The 21,929-nt window shown below is 42.6% G+C and overlaps 2 protein-coding genes across 4 annotated transcripts; both read left to right on the top strand.

Annotated features, from left to right (window-relative positions):
* Positions 1–239: 239 nt before the first annotated feature.
* LOC115789938 (kelch-like protein 12) lies at positions 240–8,884 on the top strand. The gene is made up of 5 exons (XM_030743532.1): positions 240–849; positions 1,187–1,340; positions 1,443–1,521; positions 4,909–5,136; positions 5,382–8,884. The coding sequence occupies exons 2-5, from the start codon at positions 1,187–1,189 to the stop codon at positions 6,877–6,879; spliced, it is 1,959 nt and encodes a 652-aa protein (XP_030599392.1). The 5' UTR covers positions 240–849; the 3' UTR covers positions 6,880–8,884.
* Positions 8,885–12,779: 3,895 nt separating this feature from the next.
* slc5a2 (solute carrier family 5 member 2) lies at positions 12,780–21,717 on the top strand. 3 transcript variants are annotated; one of them, XM_030744059.1, is made up of 15 exons: positions 12,780–12,866; positions 12,937–13,008; positions 15,011–15,115; positions 15,242–15,301; positions 15,387–15,491; positions 15,582–15,687; positions 17,671–17,751; positions 18,340–18,569; positions 19,496–19,631; positions 19,857–19,964; positions 20,060–20,210; positions 20,644–20,812; positions 20,900–21,115; positions 21,214–21,349; positions 21,432–21,717. In XM_030744059.1, exons 1-15 carry the CDS (start codon positions 12,780–12,782, stop codon positions 21,644–21,646), a joined length of 1,977 nt encoding a protein of 658 aa, XP_030599919.1. In that variant the 3' UTR covers positions 21,647–21,717. The 3 variants fall into 3 exon arrangements, with proteins under 3 accessions (XP_030599919.1, XP_030599921.1, XP_030599920.1); XM_030744061.1 differs by having other exon boundaries at positions 12,787–12,866; positions 21,214–21,309; positions 21,440–21,717; XM_030744060.1 differs by having other exon boundaries at positions 12,787–12,866; positions 21,214–21,331; positions 21,450–21,717.
* Positions 21,718–21,929: the final 212 nt, after the last annotated feature.

Below are 21,929 nucleotides of genomic sequence, written 5' to 3'. Positions count from 1 at the left end.
TTCTCAGTTTAGGGTGGTGGTCATCTAAAATTTTCCTTGCTTATCAATGCGTCTGCACGTTTGAGTCAATGTTGGGGTATTATTATTATTTGTGATTTATGATGAATTAACATTATTTTTAGAGATTAGTGTAGCTGAATAGCACTATTTCTGTCTTCTAAAACGTCCGTATCTTCCATGAATGCAGCATGAATGCGGAAACCAGTTTTAACAGAACTGGAAACCAAATAAATCATTGCAAATACTTAGATTTATTTTAGATAATTATTTATTTAATACAGCGTGTGTCACATAGCGTGTGAATGGGAAATTTTAAAAAATCAGGAAAAAGGACTCTGTCCCAAACAATCGTCACGAGGCAAAGGTCAGCCAATCAAATGAGCGGAAGTTTACCGTTGCGGTAATCCGGTTCAGAGACAAGTGCGGCCGTTAGGAGCTCAGCTGAGTCCCAATTTTCAGCTCCGTGATCCCTAAAAGCTGCACTGTTTGCCGGCTAACCACCTAGCTGGATGTGTGTGCACACTGCCATGGTGGACTGATATGTGTAACGGCGAGACACGTTCGCACAGGAGGAGAATTTTTCTTCCTTTTTAAGCTAGTTTGTACCTTCAGTTGGTGATGGTGCACACAGGGCTGGATGAGCAGCGAGTAGCCTGACGCGTCTTCACCGCAGGCCGGGACAAGCCTTTCAGCTGAGTCCGGAGTACCAAGGCGACCAAATGCTTGCAAGTTTTTGACAATAAACGAGGTACTTGGATACAGTTGGGCTGCTCCAAACTGCCTCACCAGTTCCTGCTGAAAGTGAGACCCAACCAAGCTTTCACGGTGGAAACGAGAAGAAGAGCAAAGGTAAATGAAAGCTAAAGAAATTCAACACAGCACGGATGGTGCTGCTAAAAACAGTGAGCATTGGCATGTTTAAATTATCATAGTGGCAAAAATGAAAACAAATCAGTTCTTAACATGCACAGTATTGTAATACTCTTATAATCTTTTGCTCGGAACGCACCCATTTTTTTTGCCAGTGTTTTGGAGGTAGGTATTATCTGGGCCATGTGTGTTCTAAGCCTCTGGGTATAACGATAGGCCTTGCATGCATAAAGATCAGCCTGTTCTGTGTTTGCTAACATTAAGTGCATGATGCATAATGCATGTGTGTAATTCTCTGTTTGTGCCCACACTTCAGATGAATGCTGTGCGGGGGGGCACAGTCACCTGGCGTCCCCAGCCGTGGCAGGACGGAGACGGGGGAGGAGGGGAGCCTCTGTCAGACAGCGACTCAGAGGAGGAGGACTTCCCTGATGACAGCACCACCCCGCTGGGCGACTACATTACACATGGTGAGACCGGAAAATGATGAGGCTGGCCTTTCACTATTGCTGCCCTACACCAGGCTCATTTCACCTTCCACCTTTGTTCTTTCTCTTTCCTCTGTGTTCCAGGGCTGAAGCAACTCCTGGATGCTCAGCAGCTGTGTGACGTCACCCTGCTTGTTGAAGGAAAGAAGTTCATGTGTCACAGGTATGATTACCATATTTTACAGGACAGTTTGAGTGTCAAACTGCCCAATGCTTAATGCTACTTGGTGTGTGTTAATTAATGAAAGCTTTACACACACACACACTGAGAGAACACCATTTCAGACACTTGTGAAGTTTATTTTTTTTAATCTCCTGGAGAGGTTATGTGATTGGTTCAGTGTTTGTCTCTTTGTTAGCAAGATTGCCTAATAAATTAGGGACAGATACTCATGAGCGTCTACCAGAGGTGGGGCTTGGTCAAGCTTAGAAGTTGTTAACACTTCTAAGCTTTGAAGTGCTGGAAAATGTAGAAATATCTTCTGCAGGTGATAAGAATGGACATATAGGTGGATGACGGGAAATTCTGGACCAGTATTGATGTTCAAAATAAATTGTCTGGCAGCAGGTTTCAATATAGATATATTTATATTTGCATATTTTCTTTCATTTCTTTTGTATTATCCCCGTTTGCACCTGGGGGAAACAAATAAGTCTTATATGAAAAAGTATCTGACCTATTTAAAGTTACACTGTGTAAAATTTTCACCATAGATTGCAGATTATAGTCAGCTGAGTTCTGTTTTCTTACCCCTCCCAATTCAAGTGCGTTATGTTTTTATCATCCAAGTTACCTCAAAAACTCTGGCCGCCATTCGTCTGTCGTGAGTGTACCCAGATTGCAAAGTAACTCTGAACTCGATCCTCCCTTGGTTCTTTTGCTATCTGGGTAGGCTGTCAGTCCACTGTTTCCGTCACCTGTCGATATGCCGGGTGAGAAGCGTCCACCTCTGTTAACTCTGGAGGAGGCTGAAAAACTTTGTGAAAGGAGTCCGATACAAATCGATGAGCCGGTGAAACTCTTTTTCTTTTCTGGTGGGAAGCGCTGCTGTTTTTGCCGCTGTTAGCATCTGATAGCTGCTGTTAACTGGCGTTAGTGAAACTTTCTTTGAAGTGGATTTGTTTTTATTTAGGACACTTAAGCATAATGTTAGCTTATAGTCAGCTGTTGTTCTTTAGCCAGCTCTTGTCAACTTTCGGGGGCAGTTTCTAATCTGCTGGTAATAAGTAATTGCAACAATATTGGGCATAAATAAGCATGTTTATGCACATTTTCATGTGTTAGATCGCTGACTTCAGTTCAGGAGATGAGGTTTGAGGTGAGGAGGAAGAGGATGTTTTATTAAGATGCTGGTCACGTTGTCCCTTTCCTTCATGTTTACACTTCATCTGTGAAGGGGACCCCGACTCAGATGATAAAACATAGGTATGATCCTTCATATCTCAAAACTGAAGGTGCAGACATGAATTAAAATTAGCTTCCACAGCACTCAAACGCCTACGAGTTCTCTTCTCTTCCATCTTTGGCGTACTATGTATCTGTCCAGTCTCTAGCCACATACATAAAACACAATTAGGCGGAACAGCAATGTCCATGTCGGCCACAGTATTCAAGATGCTGGGACAACATGGCGGCTTCCACAAACAGGCACCCGGTCCTTTGTATTTTTAATGGATGAATTCTAAGTTTGAGTGCATCTGTTTGTTGGTAGATGTCATTACACACTAATCAATGTATATTTATGAGCCCAATATCCTTTTTTTTATTAAGTAAACTCAAAATAAATTACTGTCTGTACCTTGAAAGCCTTCAGCTCTTCATCAAGCTAACTTTACACACATGTAAAGAGTGCGGAATTGATGTTGTGCAACAAATATATATCTACCACTGACAATGGTAAATGCCATTTTATTTATATAGATAGGTCCTTAGGTTTTGTGACAGTGACACAGTTCTTGTAATTTTTACTTCTGTACACCACTGTTGTGGTGTACAGAAAAGCAATTGGAAAAACTAACACAATTTTAATTCTAAGGATTGTTTTTAATACTTGAGATAAAAATCCTTGAGAATCCCTGAAGGTTTGAACCCATGGACATCATGTTGTTTCCTCCAGTGAGGAGCTTGTTTGTGGGTCGCCCTCCATTCAGTGTTGTACTTAATAACTGAAACGCTGCTTTCTTGGGTTAAGATCAGGTGACTGACTTGGCCATTGAAGAATATCACATTTTTGAGAAACTCTTGTGGTGTTTTTTACAGTATGCTTTGGGCCATTATCCATTTGCACTGTGGAGCAGTGTTCTATCACTATTCCAGCATTTGTTTGAATCTGGGAAGGGACTATAAAACTCAATGATAACCTCCTTCACTTGCGTCGATTGTGATTTTCTGTTATGATGCAAAGAGAAAATGATCTAAGTGACTCTGAAAGATTGTTCATTGGTGGGACATGGACTCTACTGATGAGCTCGGCCAGGTGAGCTGTCTCAGTAGAGCTCAAATGTCAGTATTTCACTAGAAAAAGCAACAAAAATCACATCTGCGTAAAGACGAGGAAATAGGTTTGGAAATATTCATTATGGTGGAAATTCTACAATAAATTAAAAAAATCAAACAAGTATAATATTTTCCACTGTAAAGAGGTCAAGATTCACCGCAGTGTCATTTCCTAGTACTTTTGTGCATTCCAAAGCAGACACAAGCTAACACAAACACTATCTCAAGGCTAAAGGATAGTAGAACCCATTTTCAGCCATATGTTATCTTATGTAGTTCTGCATGTAAATTTCTCATCAGTCATGGGCACGCAGTTGTTGACTGTGATAGCTGTGGTTTCGTGTGATATCCAAGGAAAGACAGAGCAACTTGTCCTCAGGTAAATGCCAATGCAGGAAGTTATCGGTGTCATTAAGAATGGTCGGTACAGAAAAATAGTTATTACAGTAGGACTGAAGTGCAGAAACTCCTCATTTAAACGGCAATTGGCGGCATGGTGCGGAGATCCCACTTGTCCCCCTTAAGTTGGGAAACCAATACAGAGTTTTTCTGAGTAAGCCCACATGAAACTCCTCACTCACGGATGGTCTCTCTCAGTTCCAGCGACTTGAATGACACAACCTTATTTACCACTTTATGTTGGTTCTCCTTTAATTGTGACGGCTAAGAAATTTCTACAGCCTCGGACGCCCGGAGAGGGAGGAGAGTAGAGCCTAGAGGCGCAGCGAGCAGAGCGCACTCTTCTCTCTCTCTTCTCTCTCTCTCCTCTCTCTCTTCTCTCTCTCTCTCTCTCTCTCTCGCTCTCTCTCTTCTCTCTCTCTCTCTCTCTTCTCTCTCTCTCTCTCTCTTCCTAATCTTTCTCTCTCTCCTCTCTCTAACTCTTCTCTCTCTCTCTCTCTCTCTAACTCTTCTCTCTCTCTCTCTCTCTCTCTAACTTTCTCTCTCTCTCTCTCTCTCTTAACTCTTTCTCTCTCTCTCTAACTCTTTCTCTCTCTCTCTCTAACTCTCTCCCTCTCTCTAACTCTCTCTCTAACTCACCCTTTGTCCCCTCAGAGTCCTTTTAGCGGCTGTGAGTCCATATTTTCGGGCCATGTTCACCAGCCCTTTGGTGGAGTCTCGCCTCACTGAGATCCGACTAGAGGAAGTGACGCCGTCTGTCATGGAGACCATCATCCAGTTTGTGTACACAGGGGAGGCTGGACTCTCTCTGGACACAGCTGAGGATCTGTTTGTGGCTGCCAACCGGCTTCAGGTCATGCCCCTTCAGGATCTGTGCTCCAGGTAAAGTTAACATCCTCAGTAAATAGACTTTACACTCCAGGTGGCTACGTTTTTACTTTGACATTAGGTTGTAGATTAAAACAGCTTCTGTTTTCTAAGTGAAGGACAGAAATAAAATCATCTTGTGCTTTTTTTTTTCTTCTTCTGTTTTTCTTTCTTTATATATTATATAACTTTTTTTTTTATTTTAAATTTTCTTTTATTTTCCACTCTCTTCTCGTTTTTCTCCACTCTCATTGCTTCAGGTTTCTTTTTGAGCATCTCTCAGTGGACAACTGCCTGGGGATGTACTCTCTGGCGCGCTCTCACCATGACCAGCTCCTGCTGCGTGCCTCCCTGCGGCTGGTAGCCCAGCACTTTCCCCGGGTGGCCCGGCAGAAAGACTTCCTCCTGCTTGACCACGGCACCTTAGGCAGCCTCCTGAGCTCTGACCGTCTGGGCGTGGATTCTGAAGCGGAAGTATACGATGCGGCACGCCGCTGGGCAGAGCACCAGCCTTTGGATCGCTACGCTCACATGCCCGCGCTGCTTCACCACCTTCGCCCTGGGCTGTTGTCTCAGGAAGAGAGCCGAAGACTGAGCCAAGAACTGGGGCCAGCAGCAGCAGGGGAAGGCCTTGGGGGGCCTCTGAGACCACGGGAGGGAATGTTTGAGAAAAAGATTGTCTGTGTGGACCTGACACCTCGGGAAGATGAGTATTTAGCTGCGAGAGACTACACAGTGGACTGCTTTGATCCTCGGACAGGGAAGTGGGAGAAGCTAGCACCACTTGGCTCACTTGTCAGTCCTGGCTGCACGGCTGTGGGTGACAGGCTTTTTGTAGCTGGTGGGATCCTGCGGACTGGTTCTGTTTCTGCAGCTGTACATGAATACGATGCTGTGTTGGACCGCTGGATAGAGCGGCCTTCGATGGTCCAGCCCCGGGCTATGCTAGGCCTACTGGGATGTGGAGAGTCACTCTATGCTTTGGGGGGCAGCAACCGCTCAGCTCTGCTGGACTCCAGTGAGACCCTGGACCTGACCACACTTCAGTGGAGTCCTGGACCTCGGCTACCACTCCCCCTGCGTGCCTTTGCCTGTGCAGCACTACGTGGAAGACTTTACCTTCTGGGTGGAACCACACTTGAACAGAATCGAGCTGTGGTCCACTCAGGTGTGCTTATTTATCACACCCTGACAGACTGCTGGACACGTGTGGCGCTAGACTCCGGTGCCACTTGCCTCGCTGGAGGAGTAGCAGTGCGGGGGGGAGTTTGCGCCATCGGGGGATACATGAGGGACACCACCAAGTTCCTGGATGGAAACTACACCAACCTGGAGACTTTAGATGCTACAGGCCGTGTGCTGTTTTTTAGAGAAGGCAGGGGGTCAGGGGTGGAGAGGGAGGTAACCGGGGGAGGGGTGATGGTCAGCGCAGAGCAGCGAGGGGGAGCAGGTGGTGGAAGCGACCGAGCGCCAAGCCCTGTCGTTTTTCCAGGGTTGCCTCGGCGGATTGCGGCAGGGGGTGTGGCCAGGTGGAAAAGAAGGATTTATGTGTTGGGAGGAGAAAACGGCTCACGCTTTTACGACAGCGTGTACTGCTGGAAACCCGGCTGGCGCAGCTGGGTCCAGAGACGGGAAAAACTCCCGGGAGACACCGGAGGGGTGAGCCAGTTTGGGTGCACCACTCTAAAATTCCCTAAAAAACACATCCTGTCCAGACTCAGACTAGCCAAAGAAAACTGCAAGAAGCCCACTGACTAGCTCAGCAAGAATCAGTGTGACTGGAGTGAGGTTCATAGACATAGATTTGCTCCAAGGAGAATTAGCTCCTCCATGACCTCTTGAAATGTTGTTTTGAAATGAAGTCACATGGAAAATACCATTTTATACAATCTGTGTGCAGCCACCAAGCAGGCCTATAATAAACTGGATCCTCTGAAAAATATCACAGATGCATCAATAGTCAAGCAGGCAAACAGCAAGTGGAGTGAGAAACTGGGGAAAATCAGGCCACGTGCACCTGAATGTAACTGAATCCACTATTTGTCAGAACGGAGAAGTTCTTTTTAAGACAGAAAAGGGCCTTTCAGTTGATTTAAGTGTGATGCTGTTTTAAGGTTTTTGTTGCTGATGTAGTAATTATAAATTTTTCTTTTTTGGACACATCTAGTTTAGACACAAGGATACTGGCACATTCCGGCCCACTTTATTTCCCTTAACCTGTTTTTTTTTTTTGTTTTGTTTTGTTTTTCTCTCCTCCTGATGTTGGCCTGTGAAGCCCTTTGATACTGCAATTTACAGCATACAAAACTTGACTTGATAGGAAACATTGTAAAAAGTTTTAGAATAACTATTTATAGAGCACCTTTGACAAACAAGTTCAAGAAACAAAGGCTTAGCAAAGACATGCGCAAAAGAAAGAGAAGAAATAACTGCATAAATTATTGAGCTGATTGTAAAAATGCTATTGGGTGGATTGCTTTATTGGATTTAGATAGTGGACTTTCTTCAGCCTTAGATGGGTTACATTCCTGAAGACAGGAATACAGCATGTGATGTAATGTAAGGAGAGCATGGATAGGAGTTTCTAAGTTCTTTGTGGATTGAAAGTATTTTGTTGATGTGAGAAAGTGAAAAACAGACCCGATCTAGTAAACAAAGATGTTAATAGCTAACACACACACACACACAACACACACACACACACACACACACACACACACACACACACACACACACACACACACACACACACACACACACACACACACACACACACACACACACACACAAAGACACATGTAAAACTGATCTGGGAGTCATTTCAATAAAGTGTTTGTGGAGGATTTCAGAGCAACCATTGCCACCAGCCATGTCTGAAACTTTCTGAATTAAGATGCAAAACTAAGATCAAGTATTTCCTCTTATTGTTTTCACAGATTCTTTTTCATCTTCTACGTTACAAGACTACATTAAACAGCTTTCCTGAAGGCTCCATTTGCTCTCTTTCTTTGTCTATGAAGAGTCGTATGCTTTTTAGATCAAAAATAGGGAATTCTGTGCTAATAATGATTTGAATAACTGTTTGGCTGATATTTTTCTCTTTCTGTCTGACATTTTCATTATATATAAAAAATTACAATAGAAGGGGTTTGTAAAAAATTTTTTATTAATTTTTATCAGGCACTGATACCTGTAAACACCATTGTATTTGCCAATACAACAATATCAGGCAACAGGACCTATACTGGCCAATTTATCTTTTGTTTTTGTTTTATTTTTTTGGGGGGGTGGGGGGATTTCTGATAACTTGTTTCAGTGTAGATATCCTAATCACAATATTCAGTTTCAATTTAATACAAATGATCTCTCATGGCCCACTTGGATTATCTTTATGGTGACCAGGGGCTGTGACACACCCTTTGGTAATCAGTGATTTAGAGGTAACTATTCTTTATATAGTAAATGGTGAGTAGTAATGGGCCTGCACCCAAATTGGACATTTAGGAATATGCTGTCATGTGATTCAAAACAGCCCCTCAAGTGATCCACTATATAAAACAAACTGTTTTAGCTCCTCCCTCTTTAAGCCAACTTTCTACTGATTGGCTGTCCCTCAAAAATAAAAGTTCTGACATCTATAGCCATGTGCCTAAAATGACCATATTAGGGATTTCCCGCCTCAGTGACATCATACAGAAGCGAAAGTAGAAAAAAATGTCTGAAACTGAGCATTTAGAGCAGTCTGGAGCCTGAGTCTCATAATATTAGAATTAGAAGCTTTGTACTTATTTCTCATTATTGCTAATATCAATCAAATCCTTCATCCAGGTTCACAGCATGAGGGCAGTAAAACAGTGATATGACATCCATTGTGTTAAACATGGACCAGAGTTTGATTTTGTGCTTATGCCCAGTGCTTTAAAAAGAAACGGAAGCATTTGAGTGGGAGAAATGATGAAAAAAAAAAAAATGATAATCAGTATTCACACATACAATGACTTCATTTTTATATATATTTGTGTGCGTGTGTGTGTTCATGCATTGGAAAACTGTCGTGTAGGAAATCTGGCTTGCTGTTTTGTATTTTTGGTTAAGTTGCAATCACTGTACAATAAGAGATATCTAAAGGTGACGTGCAGCCCTCTTAGAATACGACTTGCAGTATCCTTGTGTCTAGACTATTATACATCTTTCCTCCACCTTGAAGCCAGTTGATGAGTTGTCTTTACTTGATTCAGCAGGCGCGTGGAGTTTCAGCCATAGGACTTTGAATGTACTTGGCATGCAGTTTATGGATTATACACACACACACACACAGAGTAACATTGCACATTATTTATTTGAAAAAAAAAAGTGCTTTACATTTTTTTGTTTTTAAAATTTGTGTTCTGACTGCAGTTCCTGTATATGCTGTAGGTCTGCTCAGAAATGACAAGTTTGTTGATCTATTGTAACTAAAACACACTAATAATTATTCAAGGTGCTTAGATCGCTCCAAGATTAGAGTGGTCAGGTTTTTCCTCCTAAATCTGCTTTCCTCTACTTTCCACTGATAATTCAGAATCCAAAGTGAAACCTCTTATCTTTCCAGTTGAACATGTTGCACTAATCATTTCTCCCTCAAGGATGGAAAAGTGGAATTTCCCCAAATTTCCTCCCATGTAACGCCACAGACAGTAAGCTATTTCTAGTGAGCATAGTGACTCCCTAGGCTATTGCATCCAGATTAAATACTGTGGCCTTTGCTGGTCTTTTAATATGTACTAAATTATCCTTTGCTTACTTTAATTTATACTTCTATGTGTTTAATACATGGAATCAAACTGTATTTCAGGATCCCCTTTTCCTCTTGACTTTGTCCTTTGGACAATGGCAGTTTGTTTATATATATATATATATATATATATATATATATATATAATTTTGCCTCTGTACACTACCACAGTGGATTTCAAATCAAACAAGATGTGATTGAGGTGCAGACCATCCATTTTCTTCCATTTATCAAAATCAGGGTCATGGTTGGCCTGGAGTCTGTCCCAGCTCTCATAGGGCAAGAGGCGAGGTACACCAAGGACAGGTTGCCAGTCTTTTGCAGGTCTGACACATAGAGACAGACAACCATTCACATCTACAGACAGTTTATAAACACCAATTAACCCAATCCCCTACATGTCTTTCGACTGTGGGAGGACACTGGAATACCTTGAAAGAACCCACCCAGACACTGGGAGAAGATTCAAACACAGAAATCCCCCAGCCTGGATTCAAACCCAGGACCTTCTTGCTGTGAGGCAACAGTGCTAACCACCACACTACCTGCCACTCTTGAATTGCATACTTTCTGCTTTAATTCAAGGTGTTTAATAAGTAATAAGTATTGTTTTATATGTTAATAAGCATATATTAATAAGTGTTTAATATATTAAGTATTGCATTAACTGTTTAGGAATTGCAGCCATTTGAATACACAGTCCCCCATTTTCAGAGGCTCAAAAGTAACTAATATAATTTTAAATAAAAGGATTGTTTTTAATACTTGGATGAAAATCTTTCGCTTTCAGTGACTGAAGGCTAGTACCCATGAACATCACCAAATGCTGTGTTTCCTCCCTTGAGATGATCTGCCAAGTCTTTACTGCAGCTGCCTTCAGTTGCTGCTTGTTTGTGGGTCTTTCTGCCTTCTGTTTTGCGTTCAGTAGCCAAAATGCATGCTTTATTGGGTTGAGATCAGGTGACTGACTTGGCCTTTCAAGAACTGTGAAGCGCTGTCTGATCAGATTTGCAGCATTTGGCACTTACACACATCATCAATAAACACTAGTGACCCAGTTCCACCGACAGCTATACATACCCACGCCATAATGCTTCCTTCACCGTGTTTGACAGATGATGTGGTATGCTTCAGATCATGAGCTGTTGCTCTCCTTCTCCAGGTACATTTTCTTTTTAAAGAATGCACCATATTGTAGATTTATTCACTCCTAACGCTTTTTCTTTCTCTCTCAACTGATTTTTTTAGTTTTTTGTTTGTTTTTTTTTTTTTATTTGCATCAACTTCTCTTTGGACCTCTTACTGAGAGTTTTTCAACTCCAAATCTTTTATGTGCTTAATTTGTCATGAAATAACAAGAGAACAAGCCTCAGCTCGCCATGAAACTACTTTTAAGTCAGTTGCCCGATTATTTTCAAGCCTCTGGAAATGGAGGACTGTGTATAAAAGTGGCTGTAATTACTGAACAGTTAATGCAATACTTTTGTAAAAAAGCCCTTTAATTAGAGCTGAAAGTCTGTACTTCAGTCACATAATGATGGCTTTAGCTTAAAATCCACTGTGGTGGTGTACAGAAGCAAAACTACAAAAAAAAAAAAAGTCATTCCCCAAAAACATATGCACCTAATGTTTCACTTTTGCATCTTCCTGCCTTTCACTGAGCCAGTGCTGAAATATCAGCAGGATCCGCCAGTAGATTGACAGCTTTCTCTTCTCCCTCAGGTGAGGAAAAAAAGGTCAGTCCAACCTGGCATTGACGTTTTATGGAGGAGCTGTTAATGTGTGTCTCTCATGCAGAGACGGCAATGGTCTCTGCTTACAGGTTACCCATTTTAGACATTTGAATTGGAAGAATTCATACCCAAGTGTGTGGCTGACCAGGATGCATTAAAGGATAGGTAGCAACTAAGTCTTTCTTTATTTCAGTAGTCAAACACACAGTAAGGGTTTCTTTGTTGCGAGCTTCATTTTGTGTTTCTAGAGAACTTCACACGACACTGCCTGTTAATTATTTCCCCAGACATGCTCTCTGCTGTCACCCGGAAATGTCAAACGGACTGATTTCCTTTCCCTCGGTGTGCTTGCAGCTCGTGTGACATGTGAAAAGTGATTGTGTACGCATGCATGTTTTCTATGCTGAGGCGTAAATGTGTTCTACACAAGCTTTTCGCACACATCCACGACTCACCTGCTGTGCGCCCATTCAAAGAAGCTGCCCTCATTTGTATAACCTAATGACATTTGTGAACTGGAAGGCAAATGGATGCTTCGCTGGAAGCAGTGCTATCAAACGATTAAAAGACTTTTTGCTTTTGTGTTTTGTGATTGTGACTTTTTTTTTGAAACAGCGGGAACTTTTAATGTTGGCTTAGTCATGATGATTGGCACTAATTATATTTTTATGATTGTTTAATGAAATGTTTACTAAAATAATGAAAAAATACTCACTTTTACTGGTAATATTTTCTACTTTAGGGCCACAGGGGATGCTATGGGAATAAAAGATGCAGGGAATCCATAAAAGGGGACATTTCTGCATGTAAAATATTAATAAAATCCAGTGGAGCTACTTAACTGAGAGGCTGTTTTTTTCATGGTTTAATGTTAATAATTACTCTAATAAATAAACTGCTGAATCTGCTCATTTTCAAAGGTGGCCAGAGTTCTCACTTGGACCAGCCACCTGAACTCTGCTGCCCAGCTATTGCTCATCTTTGTAGACAATTTGATCCACAGATGTAGGTGTTTTTTTGTTTTTGTTTATTTTCTGTAGATTAGAAAAAAGCTTTATTAGAAGAAAAGTTACAGGTAAATCAAAAGCAGGCTACCTCTGAGGAGTCTTATTAAACCAAGATTTAGAGGATTTTTAGGTATAAGTGCAGTGATGGCAGACACGGTGACCATCAGCAATCCAGCAGACATCTCCATCATTGTTGGATATTTCTTTGTAGTCATTGGTGTTGGTATTTGGGTAAGTGCAGCTTACAGAGTGTCTGATAATTATTTTTATTGATGCTTATATGCTATTATCAATCTTCCAGTCCATGTTTCGGACCAATCGTGGGACAGTTGGGGGATATTTCCTAGCTGGTCGTACCATGACCTGGTGGCCGGTGAGTCCAGTAGACCTACACCAATAAATATACACTATAAGCAGCTATTGACTTAATGCCTTCACTCTATTTGTCAGCTAGTAGTAAGTGCTGCACAGAAATGCCAGAAAGATGTGTTTGAGATAGTTGATTAACAGAGGTGGTGTATAAATAGCCAATGCTTTAAAAAGATACTGTTATTAGATATTGTATCTGCGTACAATATTTTTGTACTGCTCTTTTTAAAGTTTTCATATGATTATTGAGTGAGTTTGTACTTGTTGTGATCACTCCACCAAACAGTAATCCACTATAAATGGGAGTGATTGGGAATGAGCTCACGCTTCTCCTGCATTCTAAAGTGCTAAATTTTTACCTCAAATAAATAAGAAGCTTCCACCAAATCAGATCAATTCTGGAATTTATAGTGAGTTCAGGTTTCTCCTGGTTCACGACATGCAGATGAAAAGTTTCATTCTATTACAACACTCCATACAAGGAAAAATATTATGTCTATGTGCTATCTGTAAGTAGCTCAGCTATCCCTTTGGCTCATCTTAAAGTCAAAACACCCAGCACCATCAGTGGAAAGGGCTATTAGAACTCCTACAGGCTCCATTGAGATTAACTTTTGTTCAGGGCTCCCCATATAGTGTAGATAAAGTAGTTCTACAACAACAAGGTGATTCCCAAAGAGCTATTAGCTGAAAACTTGGCTAATCACAGCATGGTTTATCTGAAAGTCACGTCTTTAAGAAATAGGAAAAAATCCAGCAAAGACCACTGAAGCTTCATCAGAAATGGTCTCAGTGGAAGGGTGGCTGCCATGAAGCCATTCTTACAGAAGGGAAACAGGAAGAAAAGGCTGAGGTATGCCAAATTACACAAGAGCTGGACTGAAAATCACTGGCAGGTCTCTTGGAGTGATGAATCCAAATTTGACATTTTTGGTTCAAATCATCAGTATGTATGGAGGAGGTCAGGAGAGAGGTACACCAGTGAGTGTCTACAGCCATCTGTAAAACACGGTGGAGGCTCTGTCATGGTTTGGGGCCGCATTTCAGCCAGCGGTGTTGGAGATCTTGCCAAAACTGATGAAATTATGAACACAGAAAGATTTTAACAGATTTTAACCCACCACGCAATACCATCTAGACAGCTTTTGATTGGCAACAGCTTCATTTTTCTTCAAATCCCTTTTTTTACGCTGCTGGAATCACAGCTTACAGAGCACAGATTAGAAAACTGATCACTTACATTTGTAGGCTACTTATCACCTAGAATACCTATTCAGTCAATAAAATGAACTGCACTTTGATCTGGCAACAGAATAAAGTGATTTCCTCGTCAACTTTACTAGGCTGTGGGAGAGTGCCAGAAGTGAACACACTGAAGAACCTGTAATGTTTAAACATATGCAGTTTAAAGTTTAACAGCACTGATGAGCTGTTAGAAATAAACAGTAGCGAAGCAAAAAAATAAACCTATAAATTTATTTATTTTTTCTGCTCTTATGCCTGCTCATGAATTCACAAGTTTAAAGAGTTTCCTGTCTTATTTGCTGCACCAGGGTTGCATTTTACTGTTCTGTTTTCTATGTTCTTTATAGATCTCTATCACCCATTCCTCTGATAATCCCTCTGACTGGAGTAATTGATCCATTTTGTGCAGAGGAAAAGTCAAGTGACTCATCAAATGCCCCTTTTTTACATGAGTGTGCACAGATCCTGGAGCAGGAAGCCGGGTTTAACAAAGAAAGCTGATAAGCATCATTGTGATACCCGTTATTTCTGAGTGAAGTTTTGTTGAGCCAGCAAACACAAAGAGAGCCTGGCTATGACAGTGTGCATGCAAGTGTAATTTTGGCACCCCTTATGTAGCATGAAAGCCTGAACGTGCCATTTAAGATGAAAGAAAGAATGTTTTCTGCAATCTGTAATAGCTTTGTAATTCTTCTGCATCCAATAAGGATTTGAGTAGCTCTGGATCAGTACCTCAGTGTATGTCCATGTTGTTTTTGCAGGTTGGTGCATCGCTGTTTGCCAGCAACATCGGCAGTGGTCACTTTGTGGGCTTGGCAGGCACCGGAGCAGCTGGTGGCATCGCTGTGGGAGGGTTTGAGTGGAGTGTAAAAGTCACATTGCTTGCTTACGCTATACACACTTACTGTGTCTATACTGTAAATGATGAAGAATGACAAGGAGAAGGTCTAAATATGCCACATTATTTGTGTGTTGTTCATGTAATGTGTCAGGCTCTGTTCATCGTGCTGCTTCTCGGCTGGCTGTTTGTACCCGTCTACCTCACAGCCGGGGTAAGAAAAAGTTCAGCCTGTGCTACATTTCAGGCATCATAAAGTGTACCATTCACTGATGTGATGAGATGATGTGCTGTGCCAGGTGATCACAATGCCTCAGTACCTGAAGAAGAGGTTTGGTGGGACCAGAATCAGCCTCTACCTGTCAGTTATCTCACTGTTACTGTACATTTTGACTAAGATCTCAGTGAGTCATCCCATTAGTGCACACATGTTTAAAAAGAACTGTCCGTGTTGTGTGCATTTCTTTCTTCATCCCATCTCTGTCTCTGTCCAGGTGGATATGTTTTCAGGAGCTGTGTTTATCCAGCAGGCGTTAGGATGGAACATCTACGTGGCCGTCATCGCCCTTCTGTTAATAACAGCTTTGTACACTGTCACAGGTATGGTAGGACCTATACAGTGGGGGAAATGATTATTTGCTCCCCTGCTGAATTTGTAAGCTTGCTCACTTCCAAAGAAATAAACAGTTTCTAATTTTCTGGTAGTTTCATCTGAATGGAGAGAGAAAGAATATTAATCAAAAATCCAGAAAAAAATTACATAAAAGTTATAAATTGGTTTGCATGTTACATGAATAAAATAAATATTTGATCCCCAAGCAAAACATGACTAAGTATTTGGTGGAGAAACCCTTTTTGGCAAACGCAACACTGAGATGTTTCTCGTAGTTGGTCACCAGGTTTGCACACAATCTCAGGAGGGATTTTGGCCCACTCCTCTTTACAGAAACTCTCTAAATCCAACTCAAAGCTTCAGCTCCCTCCACAGAGTTTCTATAGGATTGAGGTCTGGAGAGTGGCTAGGCCACTCCATGATCCAAGATGCGTCTTCTTTAGCCACTCCTTTGGTGCCTTGGAGATGTGTTTCAGGTCATCGTCATAAAGAAAGACCCATCCATTACCCATCTTCAATGTTCTGACTGAGGGAAGGAGGTTCTAATCAAAGACTTTACACTACATGGCCACGTCCATTGGCCCCTCAATGTGGTGAAGTCATCTTGTACCCTTAGCTGAAAAACAGCCCTAAAGCATCATATTTCCACCTCCATGCTTGACTATGTGTATAGCGTTCTTACTCAGCATTTCTCTTCCTCCAAACACAGTGGGTCATGTTGATGCCAAAGAGCTAAATTTTTGTTTCATCTGACCACAGCACTTTCTGCCAAGCCTTCTCTGAATCATTTAGATGTTTGCTGGCAAACTTAAGACAGGCCTGTACATGTGCCTTCTTGTGCAGGGGGACCTTACTGTGGTCCCAACTGCCGTCACATCATTAACAAACTCCTCCTGTGTACTTTTAGGCTGATCTGCCACCTTTCTCATGATCATCCTCACCCCATGAGGCAAGATCTTGCATGGAGCTCCAGATCGAGAGCCCCAGTACAGCACTTTGGTCTCAGACTGCTGGCCTACTTGTGGTATCTCAAAGTAAAATGGGAGGCAGCGTCTTCAGCTTTCAGGCCCCTCTTCTGTGTAACCAGCTCCCAATTTGGATTTGGAAGAAAGACACCCTCTCTATTTTTAAGATTAAGCTTAAAATTTTCCTTTTTGATCAAGCTTATAGTTAGGGCTGGATCAGGTGACCCTGAACCCTCCCTTAGCTACACTGTAACAGGCCTAGGCTGCTGGGGGGTTCCCATGATGCTATGAGTGTTTCTTTTTCACTCACCTCTTTTCACTGGATTTATACACCACTCTCCCTGGCTCTGTTCCACAGTGTGTCCTTTGTCCTGCCCCCCCCCATCGCCCCCAACCAGTCAAGGCAGATGGCTGCCACTTCCATTTCCAAATAATCTCACCAACAGCTGTCACCTTGTCACCAAGTTTCTTGCTGATGGTCTTGTAGCTCAATCCAGCCTTAGGCAGGTCTACAGTCTTGGAGAGGCTAGAATGGAAGAAACAGGTTTGCTTTTTACACGTAATGAGTTGCGATCAGGAGTATCTGTAATTGAGTGATTGATTGTAATCAGGCACACAGCCAATCTGTGGGAGCCAGAATTCTGGCTGGTTTGTAGGGGATCAAATACGTATTTCACTCATTGACAAGCAAATCAATTTATAACTTTTATGTGTGTTTTTTCTGGATTTTGTTTTGTTTGATATTCTGTCTCTTTCCATTCAAATGAAGCTACCATTAAAAAATAGAGACTGTTCATTTCTTTGTAAGTGAGCAAACATAAAAATTAAGCAGGAGTGCAAAAAGAAAAAAGGTCCATTCCAGTAATATAAGATATGTGAAATCACATTATTAACCATGATGATGTCATAGTAATGTTGCCAGGGATACCTTGGATGTGAGAACTACAACGATGAAGCACCTTTTTCCATCTCAGTGTGTGTATTTGAACATGTGTGTGTTACCAGGTGGCCTGGCTGCTCTGATGTACACCGACACAGTTCAGACTTTTGTCATCATTGCTGGGGCCTTTGTCCTCACCGGCTTCTGTAAGTCCAGTCTTTGCAGCACAGTACACACCTGTGTCCCCACCCAGCAGTTTCACAACAGGAAAGATGTTAAGCAGTGTCTGTAATCACTAACTTCACTACAGCAGAGGTGTACGCAGTGTATGCTGACAGACCCCCCACTCCCAAAACCACCACCTTTTGCTGACTCTACAACAACTAGGTCCTTGTTGCTCTTTAAAAACACAGCTCAAAAACAGTCAACACTGGTGTAGATTATTAACAAATTCCAAGAAGGAAGTGGAGAGCTAAAAGCAGGAGAGAAACCAGCCTTCTGAGGCGCCTCCATGTGTGAATTGGTGATGCATTGAGCAGTTAGCGCTGCTTCAGCAGCTGACTCATGCCTTCATTTTGAATACCAATTCACAACAAAAGAGTTCTGGACTATTGAGCAGTAAAAACACAATACACTTAATATGCACACACAAGAGTCCTGTTTGATATGTTGGGAAATCAAGTGTGTTTTAAGCAGCATCAAACCATGGGAGGGGTCCCAGCACAAAATACACCCCTGTTTGCTCTGAGTCTGTAAACAATAAGGAGCTCACCCTTTCTCCTTCTCACCTCCAGCCTTTGCTGAAGTCGGAGGCTACAGCGCTCTGCTTCAGAAATATAGCTCTGCCACACCATCTAATTTCACCTCCCTGGAACCGCAGCGCTACAACATCTCCCGCCATTGCTACGTCCCCAGACAGGATGCTTTCAACCTGCTGAGGGACCCAACTTCAGGGGACCTGCCCTGGCCTGGGGTGCTGATTGGAATTCCAATAGGAGGAATCTGGTACTGGTGTACAGATCAGGTGACTTTCAGACTCAGTCTAAGCTTATCGGTTGAAGTACTGTGGTTTAGGGAGCTGGTGTTAGTGAGGGAGGTATACACAGTTCAGCCAGCTTATACAACCCGAAAAAGGTCAAGTGTCAGGATTTGTGTCTCCTCGCAGAATCTTTTGCTTATTAGGTGAATGTGTAAATCACTACACTGTGGAGCCGCTTGTAGCTCACATACAGCTGTCACTGTACAGCTGACAACCTGGTACAAGTCTGCCTCTCCTTAACGAGGAGGAAGAAGACTTAAGTGCATCTAGGCAGAGAAAATAGTCTAGTTCATGAAGAAACATAAAAGGAAAAACACACTAACACACCAGTATTTCGGCAGCACGGTGGCGCAGTGGTTAGCACTGCTGCCTCACAGTTAGAATACCATCTGGAAGGCCTGGGTTCGATTCCACCTTGGCCCAGGCCTCTCCCTCTCTCTGTGTGGAGTTTGCATGTTCTCCCCGTGCTTGCGTGGGTTTCCTCCGGGTACTCCGGTTTCCTCCCACATTCCAAAGACATGCACTTACTGGGGTTAGGTTAATTGGCTAATCTAAATTGCCCATAGGTGTGAATGAGAGCATGAATGTGAGTGTGAAAGGTCGTCTGTCCCTCTGTGTTGGCCCTGTTCAGGGTATACCCTGCCTCTCGCCCTATGACAGCTGGGATAGGCTCCAGCCCCCCCGTGACCCTTAACAGGATGTGCGGAAGCGAATGGATAAATGGATGGGCACCAGTATTTCATTTGTCATCCAGTAAATCATCCTCATATGCAGTGTTATACTAATGAAGGCTACATAAGATACAGAATTACCACATTAACGGTTCCTAATTTTAAAAAAAATGTCTGAACCATCTTTCCTGAGCACACAATAGCTAAATGAAATTTGTCCGTGCCTGTGTCTTTCTCCAGGTGATTGTCCAGCGGTGCCTCGCAGCTCGTAGCATCACTGACGTGAAGGCCGGCTGCATCATGTGCGGCTACTTGAAAGTGCTTCCCATGTTCCTCATGGTGTTCCCTGGCATGATCAGCAGGATTCTCTACCCAGGTCTGTGGGTTATAGTTGGCTTCAGAGAGTATGAAACAAACTGCTGCAGATAGCATTCTTCTGAAACCGCCGGACCAAATGATCGGAAGTGACTTGATTCTCTTATGTTTCTAATCCAAGACCATAATTCCATTAAACAGCTCTCTAAGCTATTTGAACTCTTGATTGTAAGCATGACTTGACGTAGACGTTTACATAGTGTGTGTTTTATTCATCCACCCATAGATGAGATTGGCTGTGTGGTCCCTGAACTTTGTAAGAATGTTTGTGGGACTGAGGTGGGCTGCTCCAACATAGCTTACCCTAAACTGGTGATATCAATCATGCCCAATGGTAAGAACACATAACAACTCTTGGCTACATTAGGGGAAAAATGTTGTCTTGGCTTACAGGCCTCCTACTCTTCTTCCTGCCATGTCTTTGTCCAGGTCTGCGCGGTCTGATGCTGGCTGTGATGCTGGCTGCTCTCATGTCCTCTTTGGCCTCCATCTTTAACAGTAGCAGCACTTTGTTCACCATGGACATCTGGACCCGTATCAGACCACAGGCCACTGAGCGCGAGCTCATCATCGTAGGCAGGTATACTGTAACACTTTCTGTAACATACAATGTTACAGAATCCAGAAGTAACCAAAAAGGGGCCCAATGCCAACTCCTTATTAAGGATATCTGCTCTCACTGACATCAAAGTGAACCAAGAGTAGAAAAAGAACTAAATGGAACTTGTCGCACACACAGTACCAGTCAAAAGTTTAGACACACTCAAGGGTGAGTGTGTCCAAAAGTGTGTGATCACACATTAATCACAAAAGTGTGATTAATGTGATTTTAAAACAGGCATTTATATTTAAAACAGTACAGCTTTAAAGAATTACACACTGCTGAAGACACTACAAGAAGTTCTTTTTTTTCCCCAGGAAGCTAATGGAAAGAGCAGGCGTTTATAAAACTGTGAACTGTATGGACTGGTTTACCAGACTTTCATATTTTCTCATTTCCCTCTCGTCTCTAGAGTCTGGGTTCTGTGCATTGTAGCCGTCAGCATCTGCTGGATCCCCGTGGTGCAGGCGGCACAGAGCGGTCAGCTGTTTGATTACATCCAGTCCGTCTCCAGCTATCTGGCTCCCCCTATCGCCGCCGTCTTCCTCCTGGCTGTATTTGTTAAAAGGGTCAATGAAACGGTGAGACATCATCTGCCAACATGGACATTGTGATGTAAAATTACAGTGATGAAACACCAGGTGAAACCACATCTATGTGACTTGAAGGGTGCCTTCTGGGGCCTGATTGGTGGTCTGGTGATGGGTTTGTGTCGGATGTTGCCCGAGTTCTGGTTTGGTACTGGCAGCTGTATTTTCCCCTCCAACTGCCCTTACCTGGTGTGTGGGATCCATTACCTCCACTTTGCCATTATCCTCTTCTTCTGCACATCAGTGCTGGTGCTGCTGGTCAGCTACTGCAATGAGCCCATAGACGATCAACATGTAAGTGGTTTACAGAACGTAATACAGGAACATTGATTTACTAAAGGCCAGAATTAGACCATATTTATCAACGGCTCACAACAAAAAATTCCTTCTAGCTTCATCGTCTGGTGTTTAGCCTTCGTCATTCCAAAGAGGAGAGGAAAGATCTGGACTGGGAGCAAGAGGAAAAAGGGAGGGAGGCCAGGAGAGAGGCTAAAAGGAGGATGAGGGAGAGTAACAATAGTGATACAGGTAAGAAATAAAGGGAAGGCACAGATACAAAGAAAATCAGAACATTCACTAAGGCAGTGTACAAACTCTTTCTCCATTCCAGTGGCTAAGGAGGAAGAAGAGTCCGGGATCTGCTACCTTATCAGACGATTCTGTGGACAGAGTAGCAGCTCGTCCCAGACCAATGAGGAAGAAGAACCTGAGGGACCAGTGCAGATGCCTGACATCACCGAAGACCCCGTGTGGAAACATGCTGTGAATGCCAACGCTCTCATCATGATGGCTGTAGCAGTTTTTATGTGGGGATACTATGCTTGACAGAGTCCTTGTGTTCCTAAATGAAAGTGGATTTTCAAATGTCAAGAAATAAAACTGTTGCCATCTGTTGGCAAAAACTGTTCACTGCACGACACTTAACACATTTTCTTAATTTTAAAGTAGTTCAGAGTAGGCACATGTACAAATATACTACCATGCTGCATCAGAATACAGCACAGTCCTTCAATGCTTTTGTGCACTTTTTTAAAAAAAGCATGAATGATGCAGAGACTGAAAAGTGTTTCATCAGGTTAGAATACCATTACTGTATATTGTTACATCA

This window comes from Archocentrus centrarchus, chromosome 13 (assembly GCF_007364275.1).
Source record: "Archocentrus centrarchus isolate MPI-CPG fArcCen1 chromosome 13, fArcCen1, whole genome shotgun sequence".
Classification (NCBI taxonomy): domain Eukaryota; kingdom Metazoa; phylum Chordata; class Actinopteri; order Cichliformes; family Cichlidae; genus Archocentrus; species Archocentrus centrarchus.
This window is presented reverse-complemented; position numbering and strand designations above follow the sequence as displayed.

Bases quoted from the DNA above. Each gene is read 5' to 3' on its own strand.
- slc5a2 (XM_030744059.1), top strand. From the start codon at position 12,780: ATGGCAGACACGGTGACCATCAGCAATCCAGCAGACATCTCCATCATT. The intron at 17,752-18,339 runs GTAAGTCCAGTC...TCTCACCTCCAG, and splicing joins CTTTGTCCTCACCGGCTTCT to CCTTTGCTGAAGTCGGAGGC. The intron at 21,116-21,213 runs GTAAGTGGTTTA...AATTCCTTCTAG, and splicing joins AGCCCATAGACGATCAACAT to CTTCATCGTCTGGTGTTTAG.
- LOC115789938 (XM_030743532.1), top strand. From the start codon at position 1,187: ATGAATGCTGTGCGGGGGGGCACAGTCACCTGGCGTCCCCAGCCGTGG. The intron at 1,341-1,442 runs GTGAGACCGGAA...TCTGTGTTCCAG, and splicing joins GGGCGACTACATTACACATG to GGCTGAAGCAACTCCTGGAT. The intron at 1,522-4,908 runs GTATGATTACCA...TTGTCCCCTCAG, and splicing joins AAGAAGTTCATGTGTCACAG to AGTCCTTTTAGCGGCTGTGA.